General features: G+C 45.7%; 1 protein-coding gene across 1 annotated transcript; it reads left to right on the top strand.

The window, feature by feature from the left end:
• On the top strand, positions 1 to 25,683 carry DDB1 (damage specific DNA binding protein 1). Its single transcript, XM_006911232.3, has 27 exons — positions 1 to 221; positions 1,408 to 1,556; positions 2,568 to 2,684; positions 3,045 to 3,266; positions 5,170 to 5,284; positions 6,216 to 6,313; positions 7,673 to 7,831; positions 8,412 to 8,495; positions 9,046 to 9,162; positions 9,758 to 9,860; positions 12,390 to 12,465; positions 12,560 to 12,668; positions 14,030 to 14,208; positions 14,305 to 14,468; positions 14,545 to 14,652; positions 14,801 to 15,008; positions 15,707 to 15,802; positions 15,892 to 16,003; positions 16,935 to 17,058; positions 17,385 to 17,549; positions 18,246 to 18,340; positions 21,808 to 21,978; positions 22,328 to 22,437; positions 22,718 to 22,887; positions 23,090 to 23,192; positions 24,242 to 24,365; positions 24,929 to 25,683. Exons 1-27 carry the CDS (start codon positions 161 to 163, stop codon positions 25,010 to 25,012), a joined length of 3,423 nt encoding a protein of 1,140 aa, XP_006911294.1. The 5' UTR covers positions 1 to 160; the 3' UTR covers positions 25,013 to 25,683.
• Positions 25,684 to 26,106: the final 423 nt, after the last annotated feature.

A 26,106-nucleotide genomic window follows, 5' to 3' on the forward strand; every position in this document is an offset into this window, starting at 1 on the left:
GTGATGCCCTGCGCCCTGGCCGCTCTGGGCTGCAACGTGTCTGCGGGGCGGAGGCAGCGGCAGTGGAGTTCGCCGCGCGGGTAGGGGACCCTGTCTCTTCGCTGGTGTCCATCTCTCTGTCGTTGCGCTCGAGTCCCGACGGGCCAGCTCAGGCCTCGACATGTCGTACAACTACGTGGTAACGGCACAGAAGCCCACCGCCGTGAACGGCTGTGTGACCGGTGAGGCTGCTGAGGGCTGGAGACCCCTGCGAGGGAGGGAGCTGGGGGGGAACCGAGGCCTAGGGAGGCCCGCGGCTCCTGGGGCGGCCGGCGGGGAATGGAAGCTGCCGGCGGCCGAGGAACCCCTAGTCCACTTCAGAGGACCTGTCTCCACACGCGCCTTTTGGAGGGAGAGGGAAGCTGCGTTCGAGGGTCCCCTTTCGTCCCGGGAGGTCACTTGACCTCGAGGACAGGGACGGGCCCAGTGGGACGGAGAGCGAAGTGCGAGTTGTTTGTGCGGTGTTGTTGGGGCCCCGAGACTGGCCTCGTGTGGTCAGCGGACGGGGCGGTGGTGATAGCGACTTATGGGTTAGAATTTTCTTGTGGGAGAGCTGGGGGGTCGGGGGGGTGCAGGAGGTGGAGGGATGTGAGGCATGTCCGCGCTCACCCAAGGCGGGAGTTCTCCTTGCCTTGGGGCTGTTGTTTACTGGAGGGAGCTGCTGGAAAAGAGGGTTTGGATGGCCCAACCCAGTGCTGGGTTTGCCTTGTTGACTAGGCAAGAATTGTTAAGGACACGGATGTCCAGAATCTGGGAGTAATCGTCTTGAACCAGGTTTTCAGCAAAGTATGAAGACCTCAAACTTGTGTGTGTGCGCAAATACCAATTATGATTCCAAAACAAAACTGTTGTTTGAAGAGTTGGAAGTGTGGAAGAGTGTGGAGGAGGGTACTGGCAGACTGCTGAGAAGAGGTGTGGACAAAACAATGTTTTCACATAAAGCTTTGAGAGTTTTCTTCATTTGACCTGGTGTTTTTGGTAAGGAGTTTGTGAAAATTTAGATAAGGACTGAATAGAGATGCACACTTTTCCCAGTATCCCTTGATGAGAGAATAAGTCTGCCAGTGCAATATGAAAAGTAAAATTTGAGGGTACAGAGGCATCTGAAGTGTTTTCGCAGTCATTGTCCGTGGAAGGACTTTTGCTGCTCTTAGGCCCAGCCTAGTTTTCTTAGTCTGATTTGAGAAGTAGCTTTCGTGAATTTATGAAGTGAGGCTGTGAGGTGCTGAATTTGGTGAGAAGGGTGTGAATGGAGGGAGCTGGAGAAATAATATGAATTAAATGAGAATTCTGGAGGTATTAGGTAGAAGTGATAGCATTATTTAGATACCGCTCTGGCTTTAAAAGTTAGAGAATCTGTTCTTTCAGGACACTTTACTTCAGCTGAAGACTTGAACCTGCTGATTGCCAAAAACACAAGATTAGAGATCTATGTGGTCACTGCCGAGGGGCTTCGGCCCGTTAAAGAGGTGGGCATGTATGGGAAGATTGCTGTCATGGAGCTTTTCAGGCCCAAGGTAAGTGCTCTGGGTTGGGCCCAGCGACAAAAATGGTTTTACATTGTTTTATATTGTTGCTTGGCGTGGGTGGAATAAGGCTTAGGAGAGAAGCTACTCTTTTTGAATGGCAGACTTTAATTTATGTTCTTCTTGAACAAGCTTCCTAGGAGTGGGAGAGATTGACTAGGGAAAAAGTTTGAAATGTGGATCACCATACCGTGGGTCACTATGGTGCTTCATTCAGAGTGTCGGCTCTAGAATAGGGCAGTCTTGCTGTCATTCTTTATTAAATCAAACTTTGGATGTCACCGAACCTTTCAGAGTCTTATTTCCCTATCTGCAAAATGGGGATACCAATATCCAATCCCCTGAGTCATTGCGAAGATCAAATGATTTAAGAACACAGGGCCTAACGTAAGCATTCACTGTTATTTTAACAGTTACTCTCACATTACCATCATCATTATTATAATATAAATGTTTTCATTCAGTTAGCCACCACATTGCTTCATTATATCTTAACTGAATCTGACAAGAAAGCAATGGGCTCAAAATTTTAATTATAATCTTTTGAACAAAATACTTACGTTTTGGGGTTCTGTGTTAATACTAAGTAAAACTTTGTTGATCCATTTTAGCGTCCACTGTTATTTACATTTTTTCCCTCTTTCTCCAAATACTTGGAGAGGAGTAGAGGAGTCATTTACATTCATCTTTCAGAATTTGAATGAAATGATTGAGGTTAGTTTGATTTGGAAATAAGTGAAGAAATGTATGTAGAACGGAGAGGTGGAGAATCATGAACGTGAGGAGAGGACTAGATGTTTATCAGCTTTAGTTCTGGCCTTTTGTACACACCCTTAGTGTGTGTGTGCACTTACGTGTGACGTACTCACGATGGGTTTTCTCTTCAGAGAGAAAAGAAAGTTCTTAAAGAATTTAGCATGCTTAAAGAATGATGATTAAAGGCTGGCCAGGTATTCCTGTTTTGAACAGATCCTCTTTTGATAGCATAATGTTGGTTTCCAGGGGGAGAGCAAGGACCTACTGTTTATCCTGACAGCTAAGTACAATGCGTGCATCCTGGAGTATAAGCAGAGTGGCGAGAGCATTGACATCATAACGCGAGCCCATGGCAATGTCCAGGTGAGGTGTCTGCTCCAGGCTGATGACGGTTTTCTAGGGCCATCATGATTTGTTGAAGAAAATTGAAGTGTTGGGGGCAGCTCTCTTCAAATGACCAGAGAAACAAGGAAAACACTAAGGGTTTGAGCTTTTATGAGGAAGGGACTTCTGTAGTTTACTCAGAGTCCAAGGGACAGGGTAAATAATTCACGGAGGTTCAGTATTTTGCAAAAAGGAATACACTGACATTTAGGCTCCCTGGCATCAGTAGATGCCACTAGTTTTACTACTACTCCTAAAACCATCCTGGGAAAGAGATGCTGGTGTCCTCTGTTACTCTGGGTGTTGAGGTTCTTTCCTAACCCCAGTTTTACTTCTCAGGACCGGATTGGCCGCCCCTCAGAGACTGGCATTATTGGCATCATTGACCCTGAGTGCCGGATGATTGGCCTGCGGCTCTATGATGGCCTTTTCAAAGTTATTCCACTAGACCGGGACAATAAAGAGCTCAAGGCCTTTAACATTCGCCTGGAGGAGCTGCATGTCATCGACGTCAAGTTCCTATATGGCTGCCAAGCACCTACCATCTGTTTTGTCTATCAGGTACTGGAGCGGGAGGAGAGAGGGAGAAGCTGCGTGAGTTGGTGTCGTAGGAGTTCATTTTCGCAAAATTGAAATGCCTAGATTTTGTAGTAGAGTAGGCAGAAGTGTTTAATGTATTTGTCCTGAAATGTTTTGAATGATAGAATCAATATGGGTCAGGTTTTGGTTGTATCTTGAATGCAGAGGTACTTTCTGTAGAGGCAAGAAGCTCTGGGGCTTGTAGCAGGTTTTAATCCTGAGATTACACTCTGGTTGTGGGCCTTGGAGATTTCGTAGGGTGACCCAGTTATACTTCATCTCAGTCTCTTAGTGGCATGCTAGGGGATTATTAAAACTTAGCTGTAGAGAAATGATCTAGAAATTGCCTTTATAAGCAAAGAGAAAAATGTCTTGGTGAGGCTTTATATATGTCTTCTAAGAAGAGGTTGGCATTTTATTCAGCACTCACTTTCTGGTGACTTGCTGGCTCTTGACTTCTATTTTAGTCTGTGCCTAAAACTTTAGCAGAGCTGATCGTGGGCAGCTGTTCCTTGGGCCAGATCCGTTAAGGAAGGGGGGCAGGGTGGCAGAGCACTAGACTGACCCACATGCTTGTATCTTGGTAAAATCTCAGCCTTTTAACAAAGGGCCATATAGCATGAGGTCATTTCATTAGCATGTGGTTGAATAAATGACGGAAGGAAACATAGTCTAAGTCCGTGTATTATGTGTGGACATGAGCACACTTTGACAGGATCTCTGTTAAGTATTGGAAATATTATTGTATATTTGTAGATTCCTAGTGTCACCATATGTATTATAGTTCTGAGGCTGGTTGGAGTTCAGTTGAATAAGGTTAGAACTATTTTGGAGATTTGTTTTATTTTGCAGTGTATTAACTATCAGAGCTGAAATAATTTAGAATTTCTCTTTATTCTTCAGTTTTGTAAATATCAGGTTAGTAAAACTCTGATGTTGGTTATTCTGTCTGTTCCCAGCCTCAGGGCTGCCAGTGCGAAGGAGCTTTCGTTTCTGTATGTGTGTCTCAAGGGGCCTAAATCTAAACCCCAGTTTGAACTTCTTGTGAAGTTGAGTCTTACCCCAGTCGTTGATGGGAAAAATCTCTTCATCAACTAAAAATTACTTTATTTCCTGTTTTTTTTTTTTCTTTGCCAAAAACTCAATTCGACATACTTACCATGTGAAAGGTAGTTATGCTAAGTGTTTCATGAACTGTAATAGCGACTGAGGGGTGGTCCCAGCCCTGAAACACATGTCGAATTCCTTTCATAACTTCCTAGACGCCTGTCTGGCGTTTGTTGAGGCCCTCCTCCACTGGCCGAATGTAGCCTTTCCCCAGCCCTGCTCTTTTATCTCATAAAGGTGACTGACAGCTCCAGGGCGAAGTGAGTCATGATTCAGAAAAAGGAGGGGAAGATGATGTTGACAGTGGCAGGACTGGAGGTTTTATCTAACTTTAGAGGAGCAATAAAATGTGTGTTCTCCTAACCATCACTCCTTTAGATGTATTTAGCTACTCACTGTGTTTGTTTTTTCTCTTTAGCTGTTTTGTAAGTTCTTGAACATATATACACTTCTTACACATGTATACGTGTGTACTCACACAAAAGTTCATATTTACATTGTATCTTATAGTGGTCAGTACAGTGACAAATTCATTTTTCTAATATTTAAAGCTTTCCTGGTTGGTTAAAGTGTTGGAAACAGTAGTTCTCAATGTCACTCTATCCCAACAGTCACAGGCTCAGCTGGTGGCTGTCAGCATGCTGATGGATAAGGATGGATGTGAAGGCTGACAGGGGACAGTATTATCACATGCTGGGTAGTGGTGGTGTCCCTTTCAGGCCCCCTCTCCAGCCCAAGGTTCACCTTTCCTAAGGACTAATCCATTTTCCCCACCTAGGACCCTCAAGGGCGGCACGTAAAAACCTACGAGGTGTCTCTCCGGGAGAAGGAGTTCAATAAGGGCCCCTGGAAACAGGAAAATGTAGAGGCCGAAGCTTCCATGGTGATCGCAGGTTGGTTGGGGGTTTGAGGAAGTTTGCCTCTGCCCCAGGTCTGGGCGGGTTCCCTGTTTTTGTTCCTTCCTCACCTCTGCCCCTTCATCTCAGTGCTCAAGCGCTATTATGCCTGTTTGTTGTTCCGCACTCCCTTATGTGTCCTCCCTTTAAATGTGCTTTCCTTTGTTTTTTTCCATTCTGTCTTTGGGATTTTCTTGTTTTTTTACCCACCCCCAAAATATAGCTTTCCTTTATTTAGGATGTAGAGATTAACTATAAAACACTGAGGTTGATTTGCAGAGTGGCATATGGAAATTAGTCTCATTATTTTATTGTTGGGCATAATATTTAAAAAACTGAAAGGGACCAATAAAGCTTATCCAGTCTGACTCCTTTATTTCATAGATGAGGAAACAGGGCCCGAGGGACTTGCTCATGCTCCTTGACAAAGCCTGGGCTACATTCCAGGCCTCTTTGTACCTTATCTATACTCTTGCCCCAGTGCTGTGTTGTGTGTCTCACCTAGTAGAGAAATTTTAAAACTCTTAAGTGCAAATTGTCTCTTCTAAATGATGGCCCTGATAGTGGGGCAAATTAAGCTAAGGAACAATTAAGCTGAGTAAAAGCTTTTAAGTAGGAAGGATTTGAAGCTTAGGAGAGAAAATGGGAAGGATGCACATGGAAGAACACCAAGATGACTGTACGCTAGGCGCTCAGAAACACCAAGAGCGGCAATAAAATATCACCAGGATTAGATCGTGCCAGCCTAAGGTTTCTAAGACAGGATTCTCAGCAAAAAGGCTATCGTGTTCCCTGGGCTCTCGATGTCTTTTTAAAAACAGTGACCTTGTTGAAATTTGCCTGGGATAATTGGATCAGGGCCCTTGCTGTCTCAGGGTGAGGCGGGGCCAAAGTGCAGAGCATTCTAATGCTGCCCTTTCTTGTGCAGTCCCAGAGCCTTTTGGAGGGGCCATCATCATTGGGCAGGAATCAATCACCTATCACAATGGCGACAAATACCTGGCGATTGCACCTCCTATCATCAAGGTGAGCAGCTTTCTTTTACTTTTTCCTTCTGTCTTTTCTCTTGTTCTTATCCTGCTCCTCTCTTTCTCCCCATTTGTCAAATGGAGATTCACAGATTTCTGTTGTATTTCTAACTAAGTGTGTAAGATACTGTGTTGCTCTTTGGGAATACAAAGAAAGATTGGTCTGGTTTTGCCTACAAAGGACTTGCCTGTTTACTAAGAGAGAGAAATAATAATCAAAATAGGTTGACCCTTTGGTGCAGCCACTATGGAAAACAGTATGGCGATTCTTCAAAAAATTAAAAATCGAGCTGCCATACAACCCAGCAGTCCCACTTCTGGGTATTTTATCTGAAGTAAACAAGAACATTAATTCAGAAAGATACATGCACTCTTATATTCATTGCAGCATTATTTATAATAGCCAAGGTAGAGAAACAACCATATTCCAAGGTCAGTTGATAGACGAATAGATAAAGAAGATGTGGGTATAGGGTGTGTGTATACACACATATACACATTACACACACACATATATGTATATAACACAATGAATGTTACTCAGCAATAAAAAAGAATGAAGTCTTGCCATTTGTCACATCGTGGACCTAGAGAGGATTATGCTAAGCGAAATAAGTCAGAGAAAGATAAATACCGTATGACTTCATTTATATGTGGACTTTAAAAAAAATGAATAAAACAGAAACATCCATAGATACAGAGAACAAGTCGATGATTGCCAAAGGGGAGGAGTGTGGGGGAATGAGTGAAAAGGGAAAAAATACTGTGCACATCTGTCCAATAAGTGATTCTAGTCATGATAAAAATGGCATACATCAAAAAAAAAAAAAAAAGGGTTACCCTTTTATTGACCAGGGCAACTTTAAAAAGGGAAAAATTGTGCAAATCCTATTGAATGTGTTCAGGGCTCAAGTCATGTAAAGTAATATAGCAATGAATTATATAGACTTTAAAAAGTTAGTCATAAAAATTTCAAACCTTAAAATTTCAAGTCATAAAAATTAAGTCTTAAGGATAAATGGCAAAATCTATGGTAGCATTATTGGTAGGGGGTAATTAGCGATAGTGAGGATAAATAACAAAATCTATGATAGCATTTATAGTCCAGCGAATACTTATAACTGGTTTCTATTCCGTTTATTTCTATTTTCCAGTAGAATAATATGAAGAAACATTTAAAGTATATTGAGCACCTCAGAAAATTCTTCGAAATAAAAATGTCTTGATTTTTAATCACCCACGTAATGTTAGCTGAGTGGATTCCTTGCTTGTGAAATGGTTTTAGTAAAGAGAATGGCTTGCTCTCTGGTTGTGGAAGAAGTTTCATCTGTAATGATTGTGTCTTCCTTCTTGGCAGCAAAGCACGATTGTGTGTCACAATCGTGTGGACCCCAATGGTTCCCGCTATCTGTTGGGAGACATGGAAGGACGGCTGTTCATGCTGCTTTTGGAGAAGGAGGAACAGATGGATGGCACCGTCACTCTCAAGGACCTCCGCGTGGAGCTCCTTGGAGAGGTGGGGCTCGTACCTGCTCTGCTGTGTCCTCCTAGGGGCCTAGTGACCCGAGATGTGCGATCCCACACTGCGACCGGGAATTATGTTGCTTAGCAACACCTGGCCACTCCTGTGGACGTTGGTTTTTGAATGAATTAGAGGTTGGAGAATCTCACAGGCAGCCAGGCACTACCTCAAGCATAAAAAAGAAAAGGAAATAAAAGGTACAAGCTAGAATTAAAGATTAATGCTGATGGTTCTGGGAGAAGATTCCCAAAAAAGTTAAAGAATTATGCAGTGAATTTTAGAGGTTTCTAGTTATTTTGAGAAGACCAAAGTTGTTGGGATTAAAATGATCGTTTGGAGCAGGCACCTGCACAATAAATTACCAGTTTTTCTGACCGTAGGGATGTGATAAAAACTTCAGAGATTTAGGAACATTTGCTTAGTGTGACCTGGGATTTGAATTAGAGGATTGTTTTGGGAATCACGGCTGTAGTTGGTTGTTTTCTCAGCAGAGGTCTGAGAGATGGGTAGGACAGCGTCTGGATCCCATGCGGAGTCCATTCTAATTTCTTTCATGCTGTCGACTTTCCCCTAGACTTCTATTGCTGAATGCTTGACATACCTCGATAACGGCGTTGTGTTCGTTGGGTCGCGCCTTGGTGACTCCCAGCTTGTGAAGGTGAGAAGACATTTTCCTCCTTCTGTCTTTTTTCACTGCTGCTTCATCAGGTTTCTCCTGTGTTTAGTGCCTCTCAGACATTCTTCGGTTCATTTATCTCCCTACTACCCAGCTTTCTACCTGTTTGGTTTAACTTCCTGCCCTGAGTAGATCTTTATCCTAAAAGTTCATTCAGCAAGTGTGCCAGGCAGGGTGCTGGCTTTTGTGGACAATGATGAACAAGACACATCTCTTCCCTTTAAAATGTCATAGTCTAATGTACTGGATATTCTCTTAAATATGAAAATTTTGGACCTTCTCTGGAGAAAAATGCCCACCAAACATTTTACGTTAATTTCCAAACTGCTTCGTTAGAAATCCCTGGCTGGTTAGTGGGTTACCTGTAGGACAACCAGGTTCCTAAGTCCATGATCCTCACTTAGACTCCTCCAGTGGAGCACAAGAAGGGCAAATCTGGTAGGACTGAGAGTTTCTTTTGGATGAAGACCCATTTCTTTAGGGATGAGCCTGTTAGGAGCATTGTAGGACTAACTTTATTTTTTCATTTTAGCTCAATGTTGACAGCAATGAACAAGGCTCCTATGTAGTGGCCATGGAAACCTTTACTAATTTAGGACCCATTGTGGACATGTGCGTGGTGGACCTGGAGAGGCAGGGGCAAGGACAGGTAAGGGGGTCATCCTGGAAATGGATGGTTGGTGTGCCCACTCGAATCGTGTCGTAGGTTTGCTTGTCTAGAATGGGGAGTGTGCGCTGAAGATAACTTTGAAAAGCTTCACTCATTAATGCCAGTGATGGAAGGATAACTACCATTTATTGACCGCCTATCTCGGGTTGCCAGGCATTTTATATTCATTATCCGTAATCACATGAGCGTCCCGTTAGAGTTTCTTGGCCATTTCAGAAGTGAGGAAACTTAGGGCTGAGAAAGATTAAGGAACTTGTCAGAGGTCACATAACTACTAAGTGGCAGATTGTGTCTGACCTCAGATCCTGTGATCTTTCTAGTAGTCTAGGTTCTATGGGTGGAAGCCAGCTTGCTAAGAGAAGCTGTAGGAGCTTTTTGCTTCTTGTACTAGGATATCCTGTTTTCTTGGCAAATTTGAGAGATGTTGGAGATCAACCTCTGCTAAGTCTGCATCCTCGAACCTAGCTCTACGATAAAGGTCCTTGGATTAGTTATAGCTAATTTATTTTCTGGGCATCGGTATGATGGCCTAGGCTCTGGAGGGGTTTATTTAGAAACTTTTTTTTCCTTGCAGCTGGTCACATGCTCTGGGGCTTTCAAGGAAGGCTCTTTGCGGATCATCCGGAATGGAATTGGAATCCACGAGCATGCCAGCATTGACTTACCAGGCATCAAAGGTAGCCTTCTGGTGGACATAAGATGCTGGTATTACTTGAGTGACCTTGGCCTTTTGCCTTATTACATATTGCGAAGGCACTTGGGTGGGACCTAGAGGAAAGCAGATCAAATGAAGAGTAAAAGTCATGATAACAAATAAGTGATAGAAGCTTAAACATACTTAAAAGTATAAAAATTAACTTAAAAAGAGTACTATTGACTAAAATTGGAAAACGGAATAGAAGAATGAAGGAGGAAAAGATTAATGTTTGTAGGGAATTGATAGACTCTCTAAAGAAAGTGGGGACGGAGGATATCATATAAGGTATAAGTATAAAAGATAACTTCTAGAACGAAAATACAAATCTTAAATTCTAGGCAAGATATGATGATCAAAAAGATCAAAGACTATATGAAAGATTTTCACAGCGTATAGTCAGCATAACGTAAAATAATGTAACAGAACTGATATCAAACATCTGTATGAGTATCTGTATCTGACAGATATGTTTTAAGGAAAAGATAATCAGATTGAATCATGAAATCATTTCGAAGTTTTATATAGGAGGCACATCTAAAATAAAGTAATTCAGAATACGAAAAAGTAAGGTGAGAATAGAAAAGAAATAGAGATTTTTGAGTTAGAAAGGAAGACATAATATAACTACAAAACCCAAGAGAGTGAACCGAAACACTATAGACAGTGAGAATTTATTAAGGTGGCAGGATATAAAATTAATATAGTGAAGTCAATAACTTTCACGTAAAAACACAATGAGAAGATATAGTAGAGGGAAATAGGTAATTAACAATAGCAATAAAATGATAAAATACCAAGGAATAAATTCAACAAGAAATGTGTAAAATCTATACAAGGGAATCTTTAAAATACTCTCGAAGGATTAAAAGGATAGATTGATCAAATGAAAAAGATATACCAAAGTCTTGTAAATCATTCTAAAGCAATTCTCTCTTTGACTTTTTATATTTAAGGTATCGCAATAAAAACATCAGTAGATTTTTTATCTTGACCTAGACAAGTTAAAATCCAAATGGAAAAGGAAAAAACAAGAAAAGCCAGGAAAACTTGAAAAAGAGTGGTGAGATGGGACTAGCCTTACCAGATAGTAAAACGTACTATAACACTTCAGTAATTAGAAGTGTGGTTTTAGTGCATGAATAAGTGGGCTCAGAAGTCCAGAAATAGACACAATTATCTGTGGGAATTTAGTGTATGATGCTGGCGCTATCTCAGTTCAGGGAGATAAAGGTGATTCTTTTAAATAAATGGTATAGGGATAGCGGTCATATGGGAAAAAGTAAGGTCGGACCCATACCACACAATGTATAGCTTGCTGGAATCTAAACAGATGAAGGACTTAATGTAAAAAGAAGCTATACAAAAACTAAAAGAAAAAGTTGGTGAATTCCCTTCTAATTTTGGAGTGGGGAGGTCTTTTAAACCATAACTCAAAGTACGGAAGCCAAAAAGAAAGATTGATAAATTCAACAACATAAAAAGAAAACACTTCTTCATGGCAAAAGCAAAACACTCAGCTAATTTAGAAGAAATGGCAAACTGGATAAAAACATGTTCATCTTCTAGACAAAGGCCTAATCTCCTAATTTATAAAAAAATTTGTAGAAAGAAATTTCCTGACCCAAAATTGGCAAGAGACAACATGAATGGACAGGTAGTAGTCCTCACTTGTGTTAAGAGAAATGCAAATCAAAACAGCGATATCATACTTTACCAGATGACCAAAACTAAAAGTTTGACAATACATAATGTTTGTGAGGCTGTAAGGAAATAAGTGTGCTCCTTGACAATATCCACCAAAACAGCTGCATCTAGGGATTACCCGGCAGCCCCAATTCTGGACTTTTACCCTGTAGACCTTCATATGTAAGATTATTTGTTGTGGCATTGTATCTTATAGCAAAATGGTGGGAGAAAAAGAACATCCGTCAGTGGACTTACCAATCAACTGGTATAGCCATAAAATCAGATTCTGTGCAGATGTCCAAAGCAAGGAACTATTCTGTTTTGATAAGGCTCAGGAATATAGTAAGTGAAAAAGCAAGGTGCAGACCAGTGTGTGATAGGCTCTTTTATATTTGTATTTGCTTGTAACAAACACAGTTCTTTCCTAGTTCCTTGAAAAAAAAAAAAATTGGATTATTAACCAATTTATCCCAATAAATTTAAATAAATAAATAAATGGAAAGACAAACTAGAAACTATTCTTGATGATTTCTTTAGGGGATAGGTTGGAGGGAGAGGTAAAGGAATGAGAATTCTGTGTTTGATTTTGAGTTATGGAAATGTATTATCCCATCTGAAATCAAATGAAAAAATTTAAAATATCAGGCTCAAAACAGTTTTTAGAATACCTAATTTCTTCAGAATCTTAAATCCAGGAAAGAACAGTGTGCGTTTCAGCTCACAACTGACTCTAAATTTCCTGATCTTCCCCTGGGGTCAGGCTGGTCCTTCCTTAGACGTGTTGGTCTGTGCTGTGCATCTTAATTCTTGATCTGTGTTTCAGGCCTATGGCCACTGCGGTCCGATCCTAACCGGGAGACTGATGACACTTTGGTGCTCTCTTTTGTCGGCCAGACAAGGTAAGATGAGTCTGGTGCCAGCTCCAGTTGCTCATGTGAAGGTTGCAAGGTGGGGAAGCTGGTCCGGCTGACCTGGCCTTCAATTCTGCTGCAGAGTTCTCATGTTAAACGGAGAGGAGGTGGAAGAAACTGAACTGATGGGTTTCGTGGATGATCAGCAGACTTTCTTCTGTGGCAACGTGGCTCATCAACAGCTTATCCAGGTAACAACTGAGAAGGGGCCAGGCCCCATGTACTTGAATTTGACCTAGAGTGCAGTACAGAGCACCTCTGGATTTTAAAAGTCTATTCTTATGGTTCTAAAGTAATGTTAAAGGGCTAGAAGAAACTTAAATTGCTCACTACCAGAGATAACAATTTAACAACTCTTAATTTTGGAGATGTTGCTTTTAGCTTCATTTTTCCTCTACACTGTGTGTATATTGTATTTATCCATGTTTTCTTTTATAGATTGGGATTATATATTTTCTGGGGGTACTGTTTTAGTACTAATTACATCCTGTCTTCTGAGACACACATTTTCCCCCTCATTATAATATTAATACCTACTTATTGGAAAAATGTCAAAAAGCACAAAGAAGAAGAAAGTCATAATGCTACCATCCTATATGACTGTTGGCAGCACTTGCCACATATTATTAGAACCAGAGCTCTAACTCTGTTTGGAATCTTGTTTTAAATCTATCCGTGATAAGGAGGTCGCTTGTTAGCCATGAGAGCCCGATTTCTGAGCCTCCTTCCCCCTCCCCCCGTCAGTCTCTGTTTGGAGCGACCCTGGTGCTCTTCAGCTTTGCACACCCCTCGCCTTTCCATCTGCTCTCTACTCTGGCCAGAGTCAGTGTTTGTCAGTGTTGGGGTAGGACTTGAGTGCCTGAGGATTATTGAACTGTCTCTACTTTATCTTCTTGGTCTTCCTTTAGCCAACAGGCAGTGCTGGACTTGGTAAGAACTGGAGGGAGGTTTTGTCAGTTTGTGGATCAAGTGTGTGTGGTGGGGCAGTACCGACTCATTGCTTCATTAGCGTTTTCTAACTAGTGGCCCGAAGACTGACACAGCTCACAGATCTATTATTAAAGGTTTTTTCTCCTTAAATATAAACTGTTTTGATAGGTAAGATGAATTGATACATAACAATGTTGTCAAAATGCTTTGGGGACATTTCGATAACGATTGTTGCCTTTAGTAAAGAATTTTGAATTGTTTTAATGATTCGTGCACAGTAAAGAACTTGGATACTTTAGAGGTGTCATTTGGGGTTGAGAAAAACTGCTGGCCTGGGTCTTACTCCATTGATTCCTTTCTACAGGATGTGGTTTGAGTTACCCCATCCTTAATCAGAATGAAGCAGGCCTTTTATTCTTGCTGTAGGCATGCAAGCTGCAAGCTGCCTTAAGTCATTCTTTTTCAGAGCTTCACCTACACATGACATTGTAATTAATCATTGCAGGATTTTGGAAAAATATATGGCAGAAGAGGACTTGCGTAGCTTATTCTTAGGGCTCTCCCAGGGCAGCTCTTAGCACCTTCCTGCAGCTACTCGAAGACACTGCTCTTCTCTCTCTAGATCACTTCCGCGTCAGTGAGGTTGGTCTCTCAAGAACCCAAAGCTCTAGTCAGTGAATGGAAGGAGCCTCAGGGCAAGAACATTAGCGTGGCCTCCTGCAACAGCAGCCAGGTGGTGGTAGCCGTGGGACGGGCCCTCTACTACCTGCAGATCCATCCTCAGGAGCTCCGACAGATCAGGTGTGTGTTTATCTGTCTGCACTTTTTTCCTCCCCTGTTCTCTGAGACTTTTTTCATTGTTGGCTTCCCTCCTCTGCCATATTCTTCTTTGTTCAGCCACACAGAGATGGAACATGAAGTGGCCTGCTTGGACATCACTCCCTTAGGGGACAGCAATGGGCTGTCCCCACTTTGTGCCATTGGCCTCTGGACAGACATCTCGGCCCGTATCTTGAAGCTGCCCTCCTTTGAGCTACTGCACAAAGAGATGCTGGGTGGAGGTATGGACCTTTTAAACGTGGGCTGGGATCAGAGTCAGCATGTGGACCAGGAGCGTAATGCAGCTCTTTCCCACAGAGATCATCCCTCGCTCCATCCTGATGACCACCTTTGAGAGTAGCCACTACCTCCTCTGTGCGCTGGGAGATGGGGCGCTTTTCTACTTTGGGCTCAACATCGAGACAGGTGAGACACACGTGTTGGCTGAGGGGCTCTGAAAACTGAGGAGAGTTGGAGTTGCAGAGTTCTTAGCCTCGGGGTGCTGATTTTGGACTTTCACAGTCCAGCTTTCTGTCCTTCTTTCCCTTTGCTCTTCGGACCCCGTTCTCTGTAGGCCTGCTGAGCGACCGGAAGAAGGTGACTCTGGGCACCCAGCCCACGGTGTTGAGGACCTTCCGCTCTCTTTCCACCACCAACGTCTTTGCTTGCTCCGACCGCCCCACTGTCATCTACAGCAGCAACCACAAATTGGTCTTCTCCAACGTCAACCTCAAGGAAGTGAACTACATGTGTCCCCTCAACTCAGATGGCTATCCTGACAGGTGAGCCTCTTTTTCTTGCCTCAGCAAGAGCCGTGGATTGAGAGCGTTGTCACGCTCAGTAAAAAGCGGAGGTGGGACATGTAGAGCAGAGGCGCTCGGATCTGGCCACCCATAGAAATACCTGGGAGACTTATTTTAAAAGTGCAGATTTTTTTGACTCCTCAGATTCTGATTCAGTAGCTCTGAGGTTGGGCCCTAGAGTCTGTATTTTCAGAAAACCTCTCTGGTGATCAAATGATTGAACTCCTGATTTAGAGATCATTATGTATGCCGCTAGAGCTGGAGTTCTCAAAGTGTGGCCCCTACCACCACAGCACTGCCTGGGAACTCATTAGAAATGTTAAGTTGGGGGTGGGGTTGCGGTCTGATTTAACAGGCCCTCCAGCTGATTCTGATAGTTTGATCATTGCGATTGAAAAATCTCTGTTCTTGATTCTAATGCTGCATCATTAGCATTAAATTGAAAGCTGATAAATCTCAACCTAGGCCCACCTAGACCAATTTAATAAGATGATCTTCGGGTGGGACCAGGCAGAATTTTGAAGTCTCCCAATGTGATTTTTAGTGACAGTCTAAATTGAGAACCACTGCCCATGAGTAAGCTGGTGGGATTCTACTCTGTTTTTTTTCCCCTTATGGAGTTGCCTCCTAGAATCTTTTCCTTCCTTGGTCTATTCAGTCTAAACCCTTCTTTCTAGCCTGGCGCTGGCCAACAACAGCACCCTCACCATTGGCACCATCGATGAGATCCAGAAGCTTCATATTCGCACAGTTCCCCTCTACGAGTCTCCCAGGTGAGGCAGGGGTAGCGGAGCTGTAGACGGTGGTGATCGGGGAGTCGGTGGACTTTTCTGAGAGACACTGTTCTATACTTGTTCTGCAGGAAGATCTGTTATCAGGAAGTGTCTCAGTGCTTTGGGGTCCTCTCCAGCCGTATTGAAGTTCAGGACACGAGTGGGGGCACCACTGCCCTGAGACCCAGTGCCAGCACGCAGGTGAGGGCAGTGAACAAAGAAAGATGGCGTTAGAGTAGGGGCAAACTCTTCTGTGCAGGGGCAGATAGTAACTGTTTTCGACTTTGCATGCCTCATGGTCTTGGTCACTACTTAACACTGCTGTTACGAAAGCAGCCGTGGACAACAGGTGGGGACAGCTGGGTTCCAGTAAAACTTTACTCAGGAAAACAGGCACGAGCTGGATTTGGCCCCTCATGGGAGGGTTCAGAAGAATTTGAGATGAGTGCGGCAGTCAGTGATTGTCAGTTTAGTTACTTTGTGTATAGTTGGGGACAGCATAGCATAGTAAGTAAGAACATGGGGTTTGGAGTCTCACAGAACTAGCGTCAAGGTTTATTGCTAGCTGCGTGATCTCGGTCATGTTTAAACTTCAGTTTTCTCATCTGCAGATGCTAATAGGACAGTCTAGAGCCGCCCATAATAGGCTCAATGGAGACATTAACTGATCTTTTTATTCCATGTATTCCTGGCCTTTCTTTCTCCCAGTCGGCTGTGTTAGGACTTCTTCCCTAATCCCAAGTGGAAGGTCTTTATAGTTTTATAGTTTTCTTTTTATTTGAAGTGCTCCCTACTCTTCCCATTGAGAGTGGTGGAGCCTGTCACTTTATTAGGTCTCCTAGTTCCTTGTTAGCTTTGTTTGATTGACGTGGCATCACTGTTTTAATGATTGTTAATGAACCTTAGATTTTTTTGGTCTTTTGGACTCCTGTGTCACTTCCATATGGGATTTGGATCCTCATCCTCAGTCCCTTTGTCCTTTCTGAAGCCTCGGCACTTCAGGCTCCACTCGAGCTGCCAACCTTGAGTTTTCCTCGTCAGACTCAGTCTGTAACCCTGTCTGATCCCCTCACTAGTGTTCCCAGCACTTGTTCTTCTTCCGAGGGATGATAAGCGTCCTTTCTGTCTTCAGGCCTTGTCCAGCAGTGTCAGCTCCAGCAAGCTGTTCTCCAGCAGCACAGCCCCTCACGAGACCTCCTTTGGAGAAGAGGTGGAGGTGCACAACCTCCTCATCATTGACCAGCACACCTTCGAAGGTGCAGAGGAGCTCTTTCTGTCGTTTTGTACCGAGTTCTCCCTAAACTAGGCTGTTCTGGGTTCTGATGTATTCCCACTTTCGGTGGACACTGTGACAGATGTCCTGGGGTGGCGGGGGGCGGGGGGAGGAGAGGAAAGGGCGAGACCTCTTGAGTCTGCTGTGAGTGTGGAGTATTAGGCCTCCTCAGATCGGTACCGGGTGGGGAGGAGACAGGAATGGCAGGAGGCCAGTGCCCTGTCATCGCGCACAAGCCATGGGCCCCAAGTGCGGGGTTACATGTACATGTGACCATCAGCCAGTCATCCCTCTCTACTCTCCTCCTAGTGCTTCATGCCCACCAGTTTCTGCAGAACGAGTATGCCCTCAGCCTGGTCTCCTGCAAGCTGGGCAAAGACCCCAACACGTACTTCATTGTGGGCACAGCCATGGTGTACCCGGAAGAGGCAGAGCCCAAGCAAGGTCGTATTGTGGTCTTTCAATATTCGGATGGTAAGTAGGCACAGTCTTCCAGCTTTGAGAGGTTTGAAATTCTGGAAAAGTAAGCATAGTGTTTTAGGTTTCAGAGCCTCAGTTAAGCAGCAGAACTTGGGATAATTGTTGTGACACAGGGTATTTTATTACTTTCTCTCAAGCTGTTGATGGTCTGAATGCATTTTGGAGTAGTTAAGCAGAGGCTTGTACAATCTAGCATGTATTTCTTCCTTTTCTACTCTTTGAAAGGTATAAAAAAGGGAAAGGTGAGTGGTGAGTAAGAATCTAGAGGAAGTGTTAGGAATCTTGGATTTGTTTTCCACTTGATCGCTCAGCCATTTGGGTCCTCTTTCCATCTTCAGCACTTTGGGTTCATTTCCATGTCTTTTCTTGCCTTCCCAGTGCAGTTCTAAAGACTAGCCGTCAGCCCAGTGTCAGATCAGATGGCTGAGATGGACGTGGTCTCCATCTCAAGAGACAGAGCTGGGGTTTCAGGGTGGAGGCAGATCTTGGACACCATCTGGAATCACTGCACGTTACCTTGGGGTTCTTACTTCCGGTGTTGGTTAATCCCAGTATATACTGAATCTGCGTTTTCCTGCTTTCAGAGGTGGTTTTAGGAGCGGGAGTTAGAGTCAGAGGGGAAATCAGAGGATTTGTTTGATTAAATGTGGGCTCATAAAGGAGATTCAAGGGTATCTTTTTTCCCCCCAGGAAAACTACAGACTGTGGCTGAAAAGGAAGTGAAAGGGGCCGTGTACTCTATGGTGGAATTTAATGGGAAGCTGTTAGCCAGCATCAATAGCACGGTGAGGCCCATACCACTTGGTATCTGTCATACCGTAGGTTGCACAGAGCATGTCTCCCTTATGTTTCCCGGGGCTGTGTGTGTGTCCACTTTTAAGGATAACATGGTAATGGGCCTGGAGGGTGGGGCTGGGGATCTGAGAGGCTTGGGCTGGACCAGATATTAGACTTAGTTACGTGAACCCACGTGCACATCAGATCCTAAGTGCTGTGGGGATTGAGAAGGGGAAAGGTCATGGCTCCTGCTCCAGAAGAGTCCTAAGTGCAGGAGCTCCTGCCCTGCTGGAGTTGGGGCGTGCCACCCTCCCAGTATGTGGGTGTGTTCACCAACCAGAGAACTCTTTGAACCGCATAGTTTAGGGATTTTTATGGCGCCTTCACTAGACATGATGGATTAACTCAGTCTCTAGCCTCTCTTTTCTCTCCAGAGGATGGGTGGGACCTAAAATTCCAGGCTTCTAATCATGGCTTGGTCTTTCTGGTGACCAGCCCCCATCCCGAAGCCATCTAGGAGTCACTAAGAGTGGCCTTGTTAGAGCAAAACACACTCTTATCTATCACTCAGGAAATTTCAAAGGTTTTAGGAGCTCTGCGTCAGGAACTGGGGGAAGGTACCAAATATATATGTCTTACTGTGTCACAGCGAGGACATTAGAGGTTTGTTTTTTGGACATGCTGAGTTCCGGTAGTCATCTTAGTGAAACACCAGGTAGGCGGCAGGATGAGGGAGGCATGAGGTAAGCTGGAGAGATCGGCATGCCCGGTATAAGGTGGCTTTAAAGCTGGAAGTCTGCATAAGAGCACCTGAGCTCAGGGGGGAATTGATAAGCTGCATGTGCTGCCCGTAGGTTGGTAACGTAAGGATTAAGAAGAATTGGCCATTGGTTCTAGCACCATGGACATCAGTGGTGACCTTGACCAGAGCTCTTGGTTGAGTGTTGGGGATGGAAGGAAATCTGAAGAGGGTTCAACTAGGACTAGGTGGAGAGGACAGCTAGCATTAGAAAGCCCTGTCAGGGAGTTTGGTAGTATAGGAGAAGAAAGTAATGGGGAACCACTGGGAAACGTGAGGCCGAGAGAGTTCTTCCTGCCTTTGTAAGTTAGGGTCTACTGCATACGCTTCTGTTACAATGGGAACAGTCTGTTAGAGGAGAATGGCAGGAGCCATGTCTCTGAGTAGGCGGCAGGGAGGTGTGGGATCGGGTGCATGATGTTGGCTTCAGGTGGTGGGAATTGAAATTCAGGTGGTGGGAATTGAAAATCCTCTGGTTGTGTCCATCTTCTGTGAAGCAGCTGAGAGGAAAGGTGGGAGAGGAGGTATTAGAGGCTTGAGGAGAGTGGAGGAGGGATGAACCTGGTCCAGGATCTGGGGAGTAATGCACTAGGCAAGTGCACAGTTACTGAGAGGCCTGAGAGCCCGTTTTCAGTGCGTGGTCTTGTGTTTACAGATGAGACCAGTCATCCTGGTTGGTGGTTTTTTCTCAGCTGTAGTTGAAAGTTAGAACTTCACTGAAGTCAGGTTTTGTTGGGTGAGCACGATCAAGGGGGAGAAGGGCAAGGGAGCTTAGTGCGTGTGAGAGGGATTATGGTGCTGGCCTCTGGGCATCTGAGAAAAGGTGAAACTGAGCACACGGCATCCTGGAGTTATTTTTAATGACAGGTTCTAAGAGGTGACCATAGCAATAGACAAGATAAGTGGGGAAGAGGGCTCGAGAAAAGGTTCGGGGTCGGAATCAGAAGGGTCTTCCTCGTGTGAACATTAAAGTCACCAGGAGTGATGGGGCGGGGTGGGAGTGGTCTGGCGGCGTGAACTTCAGAGCCGGCATCTTTGTGGGGAGGAGGGTAGACGTCTGAGAGGGCAGGCAGTGAGATGCACGGAAGGCTGTCCTTCCTCCAGTCTCAGTGATACGAGGGACAATAGGAGAGGAAGTACCCAAGTTGAGAGGGCCACAGGGCCCTTATGAACGAACCACATTTTAGTTAGAATAACAAGGGACCAGCCAGAGAACAGATGTACTGTGACTAGTGACAGTGTGTTCCAGAGGGCGCAGTGAACTGATGCCAGGATTGGGAGGGGTCAGATGTGAGGTGAGATTAGGAGACACACAGCTAATCCATTGCTGTCCAATAGAAATAATATAGGAGCCACGTGAATAAAAGTAAAAGTAGATGAAATTCAATTTAGTAATGTATTTTATTTAACCCAGCAGATCTAAATATTATTTTAACATCTAATCAATATAAAAATTATTAGGTAATTTTACTTTTTTTTCATACTGAGACTTCAAAATCCGGTGAGTAGTTTACATTTATAGCACATCCCAATTTTGCCTAGCCACATTTTAGGTGTTTTGTAGCCATGAGTGGCTACCGCGTTGGTCTTGGAGGTCTAGAACCTGTTGGGTTGAGAGTAGGAGGCCTGGGTTTTTGGTGGTGTCTGACTTTGGTCTCGACTATCTGTCTTTAAGGCAGCAGGGAGGCTGAGAGTGGAGAGCGAGCGGTGGGTTGTGTTGCCAGGAGTGTGGAGAGCTCTCGGCCCCTCCTTTACTGTTGGATGTGTGGAGGGTGTTCTCAGCACCCTTGACCCTGCCAGTGGAGGTATTGTAACTATTACAGATGACTGTAGAAGTGAGTTCGGGATTTTTTGGACATTCTTTGAGAAATCATGGCTTCATATATTCTGTCCAGGAGTTTCTGCATGTGCAGAGGCCATGTGTGGGGCCTACTGGGCTTGGAAGGATCTGTCAGGGCAGGCTTCTCCCAGGGTTGAGTCTGTCTTCCTCCGACTGTGCTGTGCTGAATATCTGTCCATCTGTCCGCCCATTACAGAGCACCTTCATTCTTTTGGAGCTGTGGCCGTAACTGAAGACGCATTGCAGTAGAGAAAGAAAACGTTTGTTGGTTGTTTGTTTTACTTTGGATGGAGTGGCCACACACGCTAGTGCTTTAGAGTCCTTTGTTATGTGACAACATTTCTGTTGGACTTTCCTCGTTGGGCTCACATCAAAGGTTCTAGGAGTGAACGAGTTTGAGACGGGTTTGGAAAAGGCGCTTTGTTGGGAGGTGACCTTGTTCCTTTCCGATCAGGTAATCAGAGATGGATCTTCTCTTTCCAGAGATATTTCCATAGGTCCGTCACCGAACTTCAGTCACAAGAAACCACCTTTTGTCTTATCCACAGTATCGCTTGCATCGCCGTTGACTTAGTATTCGTCTTCACAGTGACTCATTTTTTTATGTAAAGGAAAACTTTGTATTATTAGTTTGATGTGCTCACTCTATTTTTATAGCTCATAAGTACAAAATACTGAAATAAAAAATGTTCATGCAAGTACCACGTGAGACCATTTCACAGCCCACGTTTGCTTGGTCACTGGTGCTGCAGGTGGAGGACTGAAGACCCGGGAAGACAGTCATTCTGAGAGGACTCGTGCCTCTCAGGTTGAGAGAACTGCAATGCCCTCCCCAGGTGCGGCTTTATGAGTGGACGACAGAGAAGGAGCTTCGCACCGAGTGCAACCATTACAACAACATCATGGCCCTCTACCTGAAGACCAAGGGTGACTTCATCTTGGTGGGCGATCTCATGCGCTCCGTGCTGCTGCTCGCCTACAAGCCCATGGAGGGAAACTTCGAAGAGGTAGTGGGGGCGGGGCAGGCCTCTGGCTCGAGCCTCGACCCCGCCAGTGTTTCTCTGGTTGGTGAGGGACAGTCAAGCCCAGGGAGGGCAGAAGTGCTTTCCCTGGAGCATACATTCTGCATCAATTAAGTATCCTTACAGGATGCCCAACTTGAACTCTGAGCACTCTTCATTTTGGGGGCTACGTTGGCCAGCGATTAGGGAGAATCTAGAGTGGCAGTTGTTAAACCAAGGGCTGGATCTTCCCAGGGCAGACTCTTGGCTTCTGGCTAAAGAAGACAGACTCCAGAACTGGGTTCCATGCAAACTGCTGATTGTATTTTCTTGTTGGAACCTTGTTTATTTTAAGATTGCTCGAGACTTTAACCCCAACTGGATGAGTGCTGTCGAAATCTTGGATGATGACAATTTCCTGGGGGCTGAAAATGCCTTTAACTTGTTTGTGTGTCAGAAGGATAGGTGAGTGACCTGCTTGGGAATGGCGGGGAGGGTGGCTGGAGCCCCTGGTTGATGGTGGATGAGGACATCGTGTCCCCTCTCGGGTTCAGGTGCTCCTCCTCACAGAGGTGGGTTTTTTTTTTCATGAGAGAATCAGAGCCACAAAAATCAGCCTCTTCCGACCGGCTCCTCTGCTATGGGGTGTGTGGGCTCACCGGGCGTTCAGTGTCCGGTGTCCATGCACATCAGTCCCTGTGGGGCCGGGATGTTCGGGTGCTGAGTTTGTCACACCGCCTTTCAGCGCTGCCACCACTGACGAGGAGCGGCAGCACCTCCAGGAGGTCGGTCTCTTCCACCTGGGCGAGTTCGTCAACGTCTTCTGCCACGGCTCTCTGGTCATGCAGAATCTGGGCGAGACGTCCACCCCCACCCAGGGCTCCGTGCTCTTCGGCACAGTCAACGGCATGATTGGTAAGGTCACCCCTGCTGGCACACTCCCCCATGGCCTCCTTCCTGAGGGAAGAGAGAGAGCAACCGGACACGAGCTAGGCAGTTACAGAGGAGGCCGGCTAGCCGGTCCGTCCTTTGCTGCGTTCCTGGGCTGCCCTCTGCAGAAAATGCTGGCGTGGGCCCCAGAGCTCCCCATAGCTCACTGCTGCTTTTACCTCTTCAGGGCTGGTGACCTCGCTGTCAGAGAGTTGGTACAACCTCCTGTTGGACATGCAGAATCGACTCAATAAAGTCATCAAAAGTGTGGGCAAGATTGAGCACTCCTTATATCCTTCCCAGAGGTGTCTGTCCCCTTGCTGAGAGTCCTGTCCTGGCACAGAGAGCTGCATGACCCTGAGCTGCTTCTGGAAACTGCTGACTAAGAAATGTCTTAACTAGGTTTCTATGTGGAACAGACTTTTTTTATTTATTTTTTTTTAACTTACAGAAAAATTCAAACACGATTGTAGGGAGAAGAGTATAACGAATCCCCGCCTAGCTATCACCCAGCTTCAACTCGTTCATCTTGGAACTGTACATTTATGTTCTGAAATGTGTCTGTTCTGGCCTTTCTGGCATTGCATGTCAAACCAGTTTAGATGACAACGTAGGAACATCCTTTCAGAGAAATTTTTGTTGGCGGGGGCGGGGTGGTTATCTAGGAGCCTCACTAGAGAGCCTAGCAAAAGATAGGACAAGTGAAGAAGCCGAAAACTCCAGAAGCCCAAGGGTCAGCCCCCTTGGGACATCCAGGATTCCAGTATTACTGGAAGCTTGTTTCTTACAGAGGGCCGTCCCCCAGGCAGGAAGTGGGAGGGCTCCTGCTGTGATCCTGTGAGGTTGTTCACACTTTGCTACGAGGCAGTATGGCCCAGCAGTATGGCCCAGCCGTAGCCATGGAAGGAGGAGATGGGCCAATGTGTGGGCTTTTTGCTCTCCAGCAGGACCATGAGCACACCTGTGGTCTCACGAAGCCTCAGTTCATTCATCGGTGAAGGTGGAGGCCAGCCTTAGAAGGGCGGTCTTACCCAGGCGTGCACGTCCCGTCTACCGCGAGCCCTCGTAAAAGACATCCACACGCTTTCAGGCTCTACACTCAAAGTCTGATCTGTACTTTTAAAACTGTTACTTTGAAGAACACTTCTGTTGGAATAGGAAATAATTTTACATATGTTTCAGTTCCAAAACTGTCCAAAAATCAGTGTGATTTTCAGTTGACTCTGTTGTTTCCTAGTCTCTTCCTGATGATTGCTTCAGTTTGTGGCCTTGTGCAGAGTGAGCTGACAGAGTAAGGGTATTTCTAAATAATCAGACATTCCTTAACTCACCTGTCCACCTGGAGATCCTTTCACACTGAGCGAAAGACGGAACCAGCCACTGGCTTCATCGATGGAGACTTGATTGAGAGCTTCCTGGATATTAGCCGGCCCAAGATGCAGGAGGTTGTGGCAAACCTACAGGTGAGCTCTGCGGTGTTCAGCCCTGGGCCAGTTACACAAGTGCATTACAGGGCGGGGCTCTCCAGGAGCCCGTCAGGACTCCAGGTGTGTCCCCTCCACGTCCCCAAGGCCAGCCGTCCCTGCATGGGAGGGTGGAGTCCGAGGGCAAGGAGATGCGTCTGAGGCTTGTGCATGCCCAGCACTGTACTAGCAATTTTACCCATGTGACCTCTGTCCTTTAACAGTGAGGGCACGTCGGGGGGCAAGTCAGGGAATCTGGCAGACCCTCAGGAGCGAGCCAGGGTCAAGATCCCTCAGGGAAGAGAAATTTCCGGTGCTGGAGTTTGGGGTATTGCTCCCTGGAGACGGCGCCTCTGGGGAGCACCCCGGAAGGGAGAAACGTATGCCAGGTGGCAGCGTCTGCACCAGCTTTGCTGTCAGTGGGTCTTGTTGACCTGGAACCCCAAGGAGGGGGGTGGCTTCTGACGAGAACCACCTCCCTGCCATGGCGGTGCTTGAGCCAGGGCTTTCCCTCACCGTGGGCGTCCCCTTCCCTCACGACCTTCCCCCTTTCCTTGCTGCAGTACGACGATGGCAGCGGAATGAAGCGAGAGGCCACCGCGGACGACCTGATCAAGGTTGTGGAGGAGCTGACGCGGATCCATTAGCCAAGGGCAGGGACCCCTCTCCCAGACCCTCCCCGAAGGCTTTGCCCTCCTGCCTCCCCTCCCCCACCACTGTCTTCTCGGCCGTGGGAACCTTCCCTGAGCCAACTGCCCCAGAGCCCACAGTCACCTGTGTGGGAATGGGGATTTCTTAGAACTAAAACCAGTTCACTGGAGACCTGGGAATGGGCTGAAGGTGAAATATTTTCTCCCTGGATTTTTACCAGTCTCACATGATTCCAACCATCACCTTGGGCCACCAAACCTTGATTGGTGTCGCCAGTAGTCCTCCTTCCAGGGGGGGATTTTGCAGCTCTTTGGCTGAAAGGAAGCTCTGTGCGTGTGTCTCACACTCATGCATTGTCCTCTACTATCTTTTTATGTAGGTTGGGGGTGTGGGGAGGTTTTGGGTGGAAGGGAAGAGGGGTGGGAAGGGTTCATTGTCTTTGAGAGCTTCCTTTATTTTGTTGTTGCCTCTGAGGGCTTTGGGTCTGGAGGCGTGACCACCAGGCTATGGGCTGCTTGAGCATAAGACCTGGAGATGGTGGATGATCCCCAAGCCACATCCTTTTTGTCTCTGGGGAACTGCCTTCTTCAGAGAGCAGGAGGTGGGTGGGTGTGAATTGGTGGTTAGTTTCTGAGTTTTACCAAATAAAGTAGAATCTAAGAAGAAAGATCTGTTTGTCTCTGCTTTTCTTCCCGCTGCCCGGCACTCTAGCATCCTGGCCGTACTGTGCCCAGTTTCCTGCAGACTCATTTCCCTCTTTCGCGGCAGCTGCTGCAGTCACTCGTCCTTGCTGCTGGAACAAGTCCTCTCAAGTAGTGAGATGACATCTGTACTTCTTTGCCACGCGAGTGTTTTTGGTGGGATCCCAAGGGTGGTGGGTGTCAGGTTTTTGGAATCCCGTGGTCTTTGCTCACTCTTGACTCAAGGCTAACGTTTGATTCCCAGTTGCCTCTGTTTGTAACCTGCCCGGGGGTTGCTCGGGCTGCCTTTCCTGATGTCATTTTACAGCCAGATGCAACTTCCTGCCAGCCAGTCCCCAGGCACTGCTCCTTGGCCAGGCAAGTAGCTGCTCATACACCTCCCTGCTTCC

This window comes from Pteropus alecto, unplaced genomic scaffold (genome assembly GCF_000325575.1).
Source record: "Pteropus alecto unplaced genomic scaffold, ASM32557v1 scaffold43, whole genome shotgun sequence".
Taxonomy (NCBI): Eukaryota; Metazoa; Chordata; class Mammalia; order Chiroptera; family Pteropodidae; genus Pteropus; species Pteropus alecto.

What these genes read in the sequence shown, in the direction of transcription:
- DDB1 (XM_006911232.3), top strand. Translation starts at nt 161, where the DNA reads ATGTCGTACAACTACGTGGTAACGGCACAGAAGCCCACCGCCGTGAAC. An exon ending in CGTGAACGGCTGTGTGACCG is followed by an intron (nt 222 to 1,407) that starts GTGAGGCTGCTG and finishes CTGTTCTTTCAG; the next exon opens with GACACTTTACTTCAGCTGAA. An exon ending in TGGAGGGAAACTTCGAAGAG is followed by an intron (nt 21,979 to 22,327) that starts GTAGTGGGGGCG and finishes GTTTATTTTAAG; the next exon opens with ATTGCTCGAGACTTTAACCC.